Source organism: Equus quagga, chromosome 6 (genome assembly GCF_021613505.1).
Source record: "Equus quagga isolate Etosha38 chromosome 6, UCLA_HA_Equagga_1.0, whole genome shotgun sequence".
Lineage (NCBI taxonomy): Eukaryota > Metazoa > Chordata > Mammalia > Perissodactyla > Equidae > Equus > Equus quagga.
Window position 1 is genome coordinate 17,567,967 of NC_060272.1, and position 13,924 is coordinate 17,581,890.

The 13,924-nt window shown below is 38.1% G+C and overlaps 1 protein-coding gene across 1 annotated transcript in view; it reads left to right on the plus strand.

The window, feature by feature from the left end:
* The window catches only part of ABCC4 (ATP binding cassette subfamily C member 4), a 244,228-nt gene extending 234,455 nt beyond the window's left edge, over window positions 1-9,773 (plus strand). Inside the window, exon 31 of the mRNA XM_046664840.1 lies at window positions 6,012-9,773. Within this exon, the coding sequence (XP_046520796.1) occupies window positions 6,012-6,119 (108 nt within the window). The 3' untranslated portion in view covers window positions 6,120-9,773. The remainder of the gene's footprint in view (window positions 1-6,011) is intronic.
* The last annotated feature ends 4,151 nt before the right edge of the window (window positions 9,774-13,924 follow it).

Below are 13,924 nucleotides of genomic sequence, written 5' to 3' on the forward strand. Positions count from 1 at the left end.
ATTCTGCAATTTTGGTTTTGATTTTCTCTTTGGCCCAAAAATTATTTGAGAAGGAGGTCTTTAAATTTTTTGTTTGTTTTCTATTTTACTCATCAGTGTTGACTTTCATTGCCTTGCGATCAAAAAGTATGGTCTGTACTGTTTCCACACATACATAGTATTTATTATTTTTTGTGTGTGTCCTAGTACCTCAGTAGTTTTTGTGAATATTCCTTGGGCATTTAAAAAGATAGACTGTTGTCTGTTTAAGGTGTGGAGTTTAATAACTTTTAATTAGATCTACTCTGTTAATTACATTATTTCAGTCTTCCCTGTCTATATCTGTTTTGGTCCATGTGATATGACTTGGACTTAGAAAGGTGAATTAGTCTCATATTCTAACAGGTTTCACTTTGTAGTTCCTGTAATGTTTGTTTTGGTAGTTTTGATGCTATGATTTTTCAGTCCGTAGATGTTTATGACTTGGGTTTTCTCTATGAATTCTATTTCCTACTATTTTAAAGTGCCTTTCTTTGATTCATTTAATGCTTTTGATCCTGGATACAGGCTGGTTCAAAACTAAGACGGAGTCCCCTGCTTCTACTTTGTTTTCCTTTACCTGGTGTGTCTTTGATTATTTTTAATTTCAGGTTGTACATGGGTCTCCTGTAAATGGCATGTAGTTAGGTTTAGCTCTGAGATTTAATCTTAGCCTTTTTTTTTTTTTTTAACAAATGACTTGACTCCATTTATATTTATTGAGGTTATAAGTATGTTTTATCTTAGCTCTGTCATGTTATGCTTTCAATTTTTAGTGTTCTTCTTTTTTAATCTTTTAATTGGTAGTCTCTAATTTTTGTTTCTTGGCTCATTGTTTTACGTATGTTCCTCTCATCTAGGAATACTCTATTTCTTTTTTATTGACTCCCGTTATAAACAATGACAATATATCTTCCCTCTCTCTGTTCTACCACCAAATTTAGTTGTTTAAATGGTTTTTTTAAAATTTTTACAATACTTAAGCCTCTATTCTTTGGCTTACTTCTTTTAAATGACACTTTCTTCATCTCTTAATTGGCCAAAGTTTGTCCTCTAGTATAGTGTTTTTCAAACTTCAGATTGTGATCCATTAGTGGGCCTGCAAAATCTGATTAGTCAGTCATAACCAGCATGTTTAAGAAATTAAATAGAAAAGAATGGAATGGAAAAAATAACAATGCATCTTTTGTAGTAATAGTAAGTATTTCATGAAATTCCTTTCAGTATAGATAAATATAGACAATGAATCTGTACTGAGTCTCAATGTAAAGTGAAATGGATTTATTATTGTGGGTGATAGTAAAAAAAAAAAAGGGGGGGTTTAAAAACAATGCTCGGTGCTGTCTTAAAGGAGGGTTCATTGGAACTAGAATCCCTGACTTATTGCACATTTGAAATATTTGCTGCATCTCTAAATTTGCTGGATAAAATTCTTGGGTCACATTTTCTTTGGCTTAGTATGTTGTAGTCTTTGTTCCGAGGGCTTCTAGCATTGTTTATTCATATGGAGAAGCCTAAGGCCAAGTTAGACATAACTTGATCTTCTTTCCCAGATGCCCAAAGTATTCTTTATTTTGAAGGTCATTAGTTTTTCCTAGGATATCACGTACTCTTTTGGTCTCTGGATTCAAGTCGTCTTTTGTTTCTGGAACTTTACTTGAATTATATCTTTGAATTTTTTTTATTTGATTAGATTTGCCTCTTTACGGGTATCTATTTTATATGTGTTATATGTCCTTTGACTACTTTATAAAGCTATTTTCTTCTTAATCCTTTTTAATTCTTGACTAATTTTCAATTATTCTGCTTGCTTTCTTAATCCTGTCCTCCATGTCTCATCCTGTTTTTTCAACAGTGGCTAATCTTCTCTGTACTGCCTTCAGTAGGACTCTCATTTCTTTGATGTTTTCATTTTTCTCTTCCACTTCACTTTTGGCCTCTGTCAACTCATGTTTCATCTTCTTCTGTTGCTGTGCCATATTTTCCTATACTTCAGGATCTCTGTTGTCCACAGGTTGATCTACATTTTCTTTGAATGTATTACATTATATTTTTTTGCAGTTTTCATCTGTTTAGTATTTTTTCATCCCTCATGTGCTTATTTTGTTCCTTTTCCTCACTTTGTGTATTTTACACATCCTGTACTACTTCTTTATTATTATTTCTACTACTCACTTTTGAATTAAGTGAGTTTTTCCTAGACCATATATTTACAGGATAGTTGTACCTGGGGCGTCATTTCAGGCTAAAGGGAATTCTCTCTGCTTGACGTAGAAGCTCCTTATGATCCGGAGAGAGAATGTGTGTGTGTATGCGAGAGAGAGAAATTGAGAATGCGTGTTCATTTAGCCTGTATTCCTCCCTAACCTGTAGAGATGGATGGTCACAATGCTACTTGCATTTCAGAATCTCACTTCTCCTAGGACCTCACCAATGTATGTGCTTCAGGCAAAGATGGGGATTCTCTGATTCCTCATTGACATGCCTTAGAATTCACCAGTTAGTTGGAGAACTATGCCTCTTCCACGATTGCTGAGATCTCCTCCCATAGGTAGCCTCTCTGTGTCTCGCCACAGCCTCATTGGATCCACTTACATATGGCAGCTCATCTGGGTATTTTTCCTTTTGGAATTTCATCAAAGATTGGGCTTATTTTTTACCTCCCAATCTTCTTACTGTTGAGGGTGATTTCTGAGAGGATAAAGGGAGAGAAAATTCATTATTCCATTAACTTAAAAGCGGAAGTCCTCTCTAACTCTCCAGTACTCTGTAACTTTCATAATGCACCTGCCAGCATGTACAGCAAAGCTTGAAAGGTGAAGAGTTTGTGAGTTACTGGGATTGACCTAGGGCCATACAGTTCAGTGAGAAGGAACTGACAGAGTCTTGAGCCAGAATTGAATATATTGAATGATGCCTTATGACTACAATGTATATCAAAGCTCTCTTGCTGGCCTTTAACCACGCAAGGGAGCTTTTATTGCTCTGTTGCTTTTAGTAAGATCTAGTTCCATGATGATGACTTTATTGACAAGCTAGAGTTTAAATACTAAACTTAGTTTCATTCTACATTAGAGGAACTGGAGTGAACCAAACCCAAGAGAAGGAAGGGAAGAGGGTCAAGAAAACCAACACCCACGGGTGTTATATTCTGCTTGCTCTGAACTTGAACTTTTATGGTATTGTCTGCTTCAATCTTGACAGCCATACTGAGCTGCCATTATTATCCCTTTTTTAACAAATGGAGAAACTGAGGCAGAAGAGCCCAAGTGACTTCTTAAAGTCACCAATTAGTGAGTGTCAGTACTCCAACTTCCGTAATTTTTTAACTATCTTTCTGCCTCCCAGGTTACCATAGTCACTGAATTAAAGGTGTCTCCACTATGACTCTGGGCTTCTGTAAAGATAAAATCAAAAGATCCACAAAAGGGCCTCCTAGACATTTTGTTTTCATTATTCAAGCCAGATAATGCTGCTGCTTTCCGTGGGCTAAGGGGCCACTTCTCTGAGCAGCATTCATAATCACACCCCACACTTAGCTCGGCGTGTTTTCAGCCTGCAGTGTGTAGCCATTAATTAGCTCCTATGAGGTAAGTCATTGTCTCATTTCACAGATGAGGCAGCTGGGATGGAGAGAGGTTAAGCGATTTTTCCAGGATCAGCAGTGAGTCCTAGGAAAGAGAGCTGAGACTGGACCTCTCGGACCCAGGCTTAGCCGAGGACTCTGCTGACGACTGTTGAGCCAGCTCCACCACCTTCCTAGCCTGCGCTGTGAAAAAGATGCCTTCTCACTTCTGCTGTTAGCTGGAGTGTGCTATAAAACAGGGCAACAGATGGGAAGAAGGAAGGTCAAGGATTTTATACGTCAGGAAGCTCGTTTTCAGTATTCACTTTCAAGTATTTCAGAGCATGAAGCTAAGACCATTTTGGTTAAAAGCTGCTAACAATAACATTTTCTTTATATAAAAAAAAATACATTGAAAGGGTTATGGGGAAAGGAACTAGCTTATTTGGGGAGGACTGTTAAGCAGTAGAAAATGAAATGTATTTCCATTGGTTCTTTTGGCTGTTTTTAGTTTCACCAAGAAATAGCTTTTTTGGAGTACATAAATATGCAACTACATCAAATATGGCTAGCATAAAAAAATAGGTGAGGGGGCCAGCCCGGTGGTTAAGTTCGACACACTCTGCTTTGGCAGCCCACGTTACCTTCCCCAGGGCGGACCTACACCGCTGGTCACTGTAGCGACCCCCATAGAAAATAGAGGAAGATTGGCACAGATGTTAGCTCAGGGCCAACCTTCCTCAAGTACAAAGGGGAAGATTGGTAATAGATGTTAGCTCTGTGCAAATCTTCCTCAGCAAAAGAAAAAAGGCAAGGGGGTGGAGATGATATGAAATTAGCCCCCCCAAAAAGGCCTTATTTTTAAATATTTTTGTTATAAATGCCCTCAGATTTTTCCCAGTGGGGTCCAAGCATTATTGGAGAATTACTTTTTCTCCTTAAGTGACTTTTTAGTATATAGTCTTTCATATGTAATGATGTTTTTGGAGTGGCAAGTATGCAAGCAACAAGAGAAAAAGAAAGTGTACTTAATATAAAGGTAGGTGTCCCCACACTTTTCTTTTTTGTATGTGAAGTCCATTATCTCCCATGGTAACTTTGTTGACAGCACCCACAAATATATTTGAAGCCAGGTTTTATAAAATAGATCCAGAATCTAAGAGACTCAGCTCATGACACGTGCCAGCCTCAGATAGATGGTACATTTTCTGTTTTAAAGACTCAAACAAAACTTTCACATTCTTCTTTTGAAAAAAAAAAAAATTACATTTGAAGTCCTTTTTCACCCAAACACATTTTGAGATAAGAGCTCACAAGTCTTGACATTATTTCATTTTGTTATGCGCATCTGTCAAGGAACTGAGATACGATACAGCTACTAAAAACTGATGATTGTGGAACAGAGAAACTTGACAGCATTTCATTTCCTTTATGTTCTGATTATACGTTTATCAGAAAACCTGTATCTCTTCTAGTTCAGCTAGAAATTGGTAGAATTCAGGAACTCAAAGGCTTGGCAAAGATCTGTCCTATTATTTGGTATCGTCTTACATTTTAGAGAAGTTGCTTGGTTGAGTCATTGTTAAAGCTTTTGCTTCTCTTTTCATTATTATGGCCCACTATCCCCAGATCACATTTCTATAGGCCCTATAACTGCTTTGCGGCACAAATTAAACGCCGGGACATTTCATACATGTACGCCAGCATTTCAATGCTTGTCAATCAGAGTTTATAAAATATAAGGATTACAACCTGATATTAACATCCAAATCTATTGTGCTCATTTTATGTGTGAAAATGAGAAACCCTTGTGCAGACACTAGATTTCCCAGTCTCTTTGTCGTCCTATTTTTAATTTCTCTCCAGGTTTTGAGTCAGTAAAATGATTTTGCTTATCACTTTAATATAGTGATAAAACATCTGTGAATCAGAATGGTCAGAACTGAAGTGGATCTATAGGTTGTTTGGCGTGAAAGCCACCCCTGTTGAGGGTTGTAATAGGGCTACTTCCTCCAGAGAATAAATGCCTCCTTGTTTTTTGGGGTTTTTTGGGGAGGAAGATTGGCCCTGACCTAACATCTTCTGCCAGTCTTCCTCTTTTTGCTTGAAGAAGATTGGCCCTGAACTAACATCCGTGCCAGTCTTCCTCTATTTTGTATATAGGACACCATCGTAGCATGGCTTGATGAATGGTGTGTAGGTCCACGCTCAGGATTCGAACCTGTGAACCACGGGCTGCCAAAGCTGAGCACACGAACTTGACCACTACGCCACTGGGCTGACCCCCATTCTTGTTTTTTAAATTGTGCCTCTACTAGTGATATAGGATTTGCTTCACATGAAGAAACAGACATAGAAATGCATTACCTCAGGGAGGAGGACTTTAGAACTTTTAAACATGTTCTTTGTATGCTTTTTTTTTTTACAGGTGTACTTCAAAAGGAATTATCCTGCTATTACTCACAATGGCCATGTGGTTATGAACGTGTCCAATGGACAGCCCTCAGCCTTAACTATTTTTGAGACAGCACTGTGATTCTGCCGCATTGTCGTCTAATCTGAAGGCATTTTTTCAATGGTTTTTGCACTGTATAAACTATATTGTACTTTTTTCACACTAGCGAAACATATTTACACAGAGATGTTAGTTTATTTGAATTTTTCCTCCAACTTCACCCAATCATTTCAAACTCTAACAAAATGTTGTATTGTTTTTATTTATATGTGATAGTATTTTTTTTCCTTATCCAAATCAGAGGTGCAGGCCACCCATAAAAACTGTCTACCAGGTTTTGTGCCTTAAGAGACCCCAGACCCAAAGCCCATTTTATAAGGTGTAAGACAAATTGTCACAGATTTTTTTTTTTACTGCCCTCAAGATTACATATTACTTTCCAGTTTTATCAGGAATTCTGTTTACTTGAAGACTGTGTGACATTGCCATTTTGTCTCACCACTTTCCTTAACATAACTAGGATCCGTTATTTTCCCTAAAGACCTCTGGTTAAAATAGTACAGATAAAACTAATAGGGGGGAAAAATATATATATATATACACACACACACACTTTAGTTTGTGACATTATAGTAGGAAGGGTCTGTCCCCCAGCCCCCAAAAAAGATAGTATGGTTAAAATACAGAAGGACAATATTTAATTGCATGTTCTAAAAGAGAATGAAGAGAAAATAATACGTTCTCAAAATAGGAGCCCTTATAGGTGATTTGATATTGAAGGACTCAAGTGTGGTCGTTGATTGACGTATAGACTGCACGACTCTGACATGGTAACCATTGCAGTTTTAGACTCAGCATGGCGATATTTTCAAAAAAGCCCAAACCACTAACTGGAATTCCTAAATAGGAAGTAGTAGTCTTATTTGGATTTCTGGTTTACTGACAGTTAACCCTCTGTTGACTATAAGCCTTTTGGTTTAGCCTTTATTGAAACCCTTTCCCAATTGCATGCATAGGCTCTCCTGACTTGGTGGTGAGAACTGAAAATTGTTGGAAACATTGACTGTAATTATGTTGTCTGTTCTCAGGATGCACCCAGAAGGTCCACTTTCATGAGCCTGCCCCGGTCAGTTTACTTTGGACCACTAAGAGCAGTTTGTTTCAGGTCTTTCTGCTTAGTGATTCAACAAACCACAGTACTTCCTATGGCCTGCTGTGTACTGTATTTGAACTCTGGGTCTTCAGTTTTTCTCGATGGTGGTGTCTATGGTATGTTGAGCTCAAGTTACTAAAGGTTTTACTGTCACGATTTTAAGTAGACTCTCAAGACCTCTCAGAATAAGGTGTAACCACCCTCAAATTGCATATGTTAACATATGTGCCTTCATATAGCGGGTTTGGGGACTCTTCAACAGAGAGAAACAGATGTTTTCTAGAATCAAGCCTTAAAAAGCACACCCACAGCAAATTACCAAAATACATTGAGTGCAGTTGCTGTTTGACTCTTTGTATTTAGGAATAATATAGTTAATGTTTAGTCCAGTAAATTGTTTAATAGTCATGGTGAGTATTTCAGGAAACTGACATGACAACAGTGATAATAATGCGGTGTGTTAAAACAGTGGAAATATATGAAATATGTCTGTGTTTATTTGGTCTTTATAGGTTAAAAGCAGTTAAATATGTTTCTATTTTATTTCTGTTTTAACGTCATCATAGAATTTTTTAATGAAACGAAATTCAATTGAAATAAATGACAGTTTTCATCTCCATTCAGAGATCTGTATTTTTGTTCTTAGAGGGATAACTGACTCATGTCTCTGCTGTTGAAAGCCAGTGAGTCTTTCTGAGATCAAAAAATATCTTCCATTCTCAAAGGTTCTCTTAGCTAATTAGGTGTACCAAATATTATAAGCAAATAGGTAGGTTTCAGACGGATTGAAACAGTTGCCATTGAAGCAAGTCCAGTTGCACCCCTTCCATGAAGGAAGAATATTAGCTTATGCCCTAGACTTGAACAAGTATTAAATTGTTGAAGTTTTTGTTTTTTGAAAGGTAACTTTGCCCTAAACTAGCAAGAAACATCTGTTGCTGCTACATTTAAAACACTATGGAATAATGGTTCTCAAAGCGTGGTCCCTGGACCGTCAGCATCACCTAAGAACTTGTTAGAAGTGCAGATTCTTGTATCTCACCCCAGATCTACTGAATCAGAAACTCTAGTGGGGACCAGTAGTCTGTGTCTTAAAAACTCTAAATGTGATTCTGAGGCAGACAGAAGTCTGAGAACTTAGCTAGAACATAACTCCTAAAACTCATCAGGAAAAACACAGAAAGCCCAATTAGAGAAATGAACAAGAGACTTGAATAGGCACTTCACAAAAGAGAATATCCAAATGGCCAATAACTGGAAAAGTGCTCACTCTTGTTGGTAACCAGGGAAATGCAAATTAAAACCACCATGAGATACCACCAGACACCCAATGGAATGGCTAAAATTAAAAAGATTGAGAAGACCAATCAAGCACCAGTGGAGCAGTGGGAACTCGCATGCCCTGCTGTGTGTATATTGACAAAACGGCTTTGGAAAACAGTCTAACAGCATTTACTCCAGCTGCGCACCCTGTGATCTGTTGATTCTACTCCAAGGCTGTACACATGTGCTCCAAGAGATGTGTTTAAGGATGTTCCTAGAAACATAATTCTGGATAGCCCCAAACCGGAAATAATCCAGATGCTCAGCAGCGACAGCTGGTAAATGAACTATGATGCCATGGAATACTCTACAGCAATGAAAGCGATTCAACTACCTCGACAACGCAGGTGAATCTCAGAGACTGAAGAAGCCCGACCCAAAAGGATATTTATGATTCCATTTATACAAAGTTCCAACAACTGAACAACAGTGTTCAAAGTCAGAACAGGGCTTCACTTTGGGGAGGTGGAAGGTGGTGGTAATTGGAAGAAAAAAAAGGGCAACTGCTAGGATGCTTAAATCATGGGGGTTTTTGGCTGCCTGATGGTTAGATCGGTATTCATTGGGCTCTTCATGTATTTTCTGCACTTTTCTGCTGTATGTCGTACTTCACAATTGTTACCTAAAAAGTTCTCAGCCTTGTCTTTCTTTTAGAATCTCATTCAAGTTCAGTGGCTCAGTCGTCTAAAACTGAATAATCTGCATCTGGGTAGTTATCTCTGCTGAGGTCTTAAAATGTAAGGCTGTTCAAGGGTTGTCTGGTGGCCCATAGCAGATGGCCTCATTTGAAACTCTTGGGGCATGAGTAGTCAAGGTCTATTTTTTCTCTAACCAATTAATAAACCCCACTTACTCTCTTCAATTGCAGCAGAAATTAAAAGAGAACTGTAACATTTTTCTGGCTTCTGGGTTTTTTTTAAATCACTTTGATTGATTTACAAAAAGCTGTACTTCTGTAATATATACAACTTGATGAGTTTTGGTGGTAAGTATACAGTAGTGAAACCAACCTCAGAATCCATGCCATAAACTTAGCCGTCACCTCCAAAGGTTTCCTCCTGCCCTCTTCATTTTTTAATCTCCACTAATAGGAAGGATACAAACAAAAATCAATCTAATGCTAAGTACTTTTAATGACGCCATAAATGGTTGGTATCTTGTGAAAAAACAATTTAAGTCAATTCAGTGAAGCAGTGAGTTAGACTCAAGTATTGTGATGATTTGGTGAGTTGTTAATTTATCAGCTGATTAATTAGTCCCTATGTAAGCCAGTGAAAATCGGTGGTTTTCTTTCAGAGGATTTGACTGGAGATGTTAGAAGCCCATCTCCTCAAACCTGAGTATTTATTTTCATGTCTAATTGGGAAAAGTTTAATGATGTTCAGAATCTTATTCCCTGAAGTGTTAGATTTAACACCTGAATATGTAAGTCACTTTCCACAACCAATTCTGTTTTGGACTGTTTTCAGTTTACATTTTTACCTAGAAAACTGCATGATGCCTGGATACCACATCTCAAGAAAAAACTTCCTAGTAATTCCTCTAACGTAATTCCAGGAATGGACGAACTTATATTTGACTAAAGGGAAAGAAATCTTTCACTTGGAATGAAGAAAACTAAGAAAGTTCAAATTAAACCCCTCCACCCCCCCCCAAAAAAATCTAGAAGCCATGTTTATGGTCAACCCAGTTTAGTCACCAAATGACCTAATTCTCAAAGTTCATTTACTGAAAATTGTGTCAAAAAAAGGAAATTACATTCTGTTCCATAAAAGAGTTATGGACTACATTATTCCACAAGTAGAGATTGCAAAATAGTTATAGTTTTCCTCAAGAAGTGCAATACATGGATTAATTTCCACAAAATGTGGTATATGCATTTTAATAGGCAGTTGATCCTTATCAAATTGTGGATTGTAAACCAAAGGGTAACCACATTCACACACAAAGTCCTTGTTTCCACCATTTTATATTTCATTCTGGATTTAGAAATAAGTACGTGTATAATAAATAATTTTCAAATAAAAATCCTCCCCAAGTTCTGGAGTCTTTTAAATACATGTTGCAGTTTGGTTCTCTAGGATATAGACTCTGACATGGAGTTTAGTATTTGGGATTTTTTTTGTGGGTGCCCTTGGGATCAACACCTGTGGAATCAAGAGGGATAGGGCAGAGGGAAAAATCAAGCTGGAATGCTGGCCAGACTACCATGGCTGACCCCACTGGGGACTCTGGGACTAAGATGTCTCATCAGGGTTGTCCTGCCATGGGCCAGTGACCAGGACTTTATACCTCCACCTTGCTTGGTCATTGCATATAGATTCCCCCTGAAGGGCTAGTGGCTGAAGGTTGCCCACTAGCAGCACTTCCAGCAGCTGGGGAACAGATCTCTAAAGGGAGATCTGGGCAGCACATCTCCATGTTCCTCATGATATGTGTCACAGCTCCAGAGATAGGCAATTAAGATATACTGTGGCAGAAAACTCTTGGTGATTGATGTTTAAGTCAGAATAACTAAGTGATTGTCCTCAATACCCTGTGGTCTAAAAAATAGACAAGGTCCATGTAGGAGAGAGATCCTCATTCTCTAGGGTCAGTCTAGTTTTCATCTCTTGTAGGAAGCCATCTTAAGATCAATCTTGATCCTAGGCAACTTCTATGTATTTCTATAATAATTTGACCATCCCCTCCTTGGTTAAACTGAACCATACTTGATTTAATGTCCTGTTGTCGCTGTCTTGAAATACTTAATTTTCAAACAAAGGGCCTTGCTTTTTCCATTTTGCACTGGGCCCTGTAAATAATGTAGCCTGCCCTGATATAAGGTGGTCTGTTCTCACTAAAACATGAGCTTCTAAAGACTTGAATTGTGCCCTCTTCAGTTTTTAGCCACATCTTCTAGCACAGTGTCACATAGCGGGTGCTCAATAAATGCTGGCCGAATGAATAATGACTGAGAACAAATATTCCTTCTAAACTTTATAATTTTGAAATTTTAAGAGGTAGCCTTGGATTATAGAAAGCCCTCATTTTGGAGTCAGTCACACAGATCAGAATGCCAATTCTGTCTCTGCCACTCGTTAGCAATGTGGGTGACCAAAGAACGTACTGCCTAAAGTGGGACACTGGAGAGTGAAAGGAAAGCCCTAATCAGCCAAGGTGCCAGGACAGTAAACTGGCTCCATACTTGACAAAAGGGGGCACGGTCACTCTATAGCCATGTAGCCCTAGTTTCATGCCCAGGTAAGTGTCTCAACCTTTTAACCTCAGCTTCTGTGTCTGGAAAATGGATATAGTTCCTGCCCTTGCACAGTTACTTTGGTTGGGATGGTTGATGGACCGAGAGCATCCAAAGACAGGTTGGAATCATTGACGCTGGATGGGAAGAGAGTCCCCTCTGCCACCAAGAGAAGAGAGCAAGCTAAGTGTAGATAAAGGTGGGTTTCTAGACTGTAGAAGGTATATTGGAGGAAGTCCTTGTCTGACGGCCTAAACCACACTGTTCTTCACATATGGTTAAAATGAAACAAGTGCATGGGGAAGAGCGCAAGTTCTGGAGTCGGTCCTCCAAGTTCAAATCCTGGCCCCTCTGCATTGGCTGTGTGGGTTTGGATACAAGTTCTGCTACCTGCTAATTGCAGGCTCTTGGGGTTGGGAAGCACACTATGCTTCAATTTGTTTGTCAAATTGAGATGGGGATAGTACTTTTCTCAGAGGGCTGTTGCAAAGATTCAATGTGACAGTGACACAGTATATGGTCTGTGGGCTAGTGCCAGTCCATGAACTATTTGTAACTAGGAATTTCAAGAAAGCTAGAAACTTTTCAGCCATTTGATATTGCCATGACATCCCAACTTAGGATCGGTAGAATCTTGTTGAACAGGATAGAGACCTGTCTGAGAGTTGAACTTGCATGGTGAGGCGTGTGTAGCTTGAGCCACTTGCTGGCCACGTGCAGTTGAATCATCTATTAGTTTGCAATGGCTTAAAATTTTTAAATAACTAAACTGTAATCCCAGACAGTTAAGAAGCACTGCTTCAGAACAGTGCTGAATATGTGGTTAGCTCTCAATAATTACTAGCCTCTTTATTAATTGCTACCTTATCAGGCAAAACTGTTTCATAATATTTGTTTAAAATTAGACCACATAGGCTTTCAAAAGGCTCTATTATACATTACCAATATTTAATAGCATTAAAAAGTTAAAAATAAACTCCTGCTCCAGGTTAGAGTTTTTCTTAAGTCTAAAAAGGTATTTAAAAACAAAATACTGTGCATATGTTTACACCTATCTTATTGAACCTACAGTATGGTCTTGTTGGAGAAGATACCTGGGAACACATCAAGTCACTTAAAACCCCTTTGGATAACACAAGGTTTTATGTGGGAACTGTTGATTTTCCTTTAAAAGCAGAAAGAATATGTATTAACTGATATTTTGCTTTTTAAATCTAAGGATCTAAGGAAAATAACCTCATTCTTCCAAGAACTAAAACAGGAGTGTGTTGAAAAGCCGAGAGGAACATGTTTATTTGAATTTAGAACTAAAAAATAACATTAATAAAAGGAATAACATGCTCCAGCCCTATAAGCCCTCCATGTATACTCCAGGCCCATCTAACTTACCTTGGGGGTCAACATTGGGATTGTACAATTTTTCAAGAAGAACCAAGATAAGACTTAGATACACTAAGAATGTTTTAGAGAAAGCTCACATTGGACCATTCTGACTAAATTCAGTCTTTCACTCAGCAACCATGCTCATAAAACTAGCCAGCTCACAATTATCCATCCCAATAGATGGAAGCTTTGGGTATTCCAAAACAGTGTTAGATCCAAAAGTTAATCATATTTCATTTTGGAGGGCATTACGTGAAAAACATTTTCAAAATTAAATTTTGCAGACTACCTAGACAAAAATTAAAATGAGTTTCTAAGAGACAGTTTATACCATGCTAGGAGTGTTGTAAGGAAGAAAGGAACAGTCAACAGAGGACTGAGGATTTTAAAACTTTCCATTTTATAACACAATAAATTTTTTAAAATCCATGCTGATTCTAATAAGATAGATGAGAGAGAAACAGGAAAGTTCTTTTTTGCGGTAGAATGCCAGCTAATAAATGTGGAAGGATTGACAGGAAAAGTACCATGTCGCAGCCATCATTGTCATCAAACAAAATTCAACCTTGGCTGCTAAATGGGTGAATGTTTGGGGGGTTAGGGAGACAGGGAACTTTCATAGACTGAAAGTATCTTCCCAGATTAATTAGTTCATAAGGGGAGAATTGTATCTTTAAAGTGGAAAATTCTTCCAGACACCACCCTAACGAAGTGAGCAGAGTTAACATTACCAACAGTGGATCAGCTGACACCTTTGTTTCTTGATGTGTGAGGCAATGACAACAACAC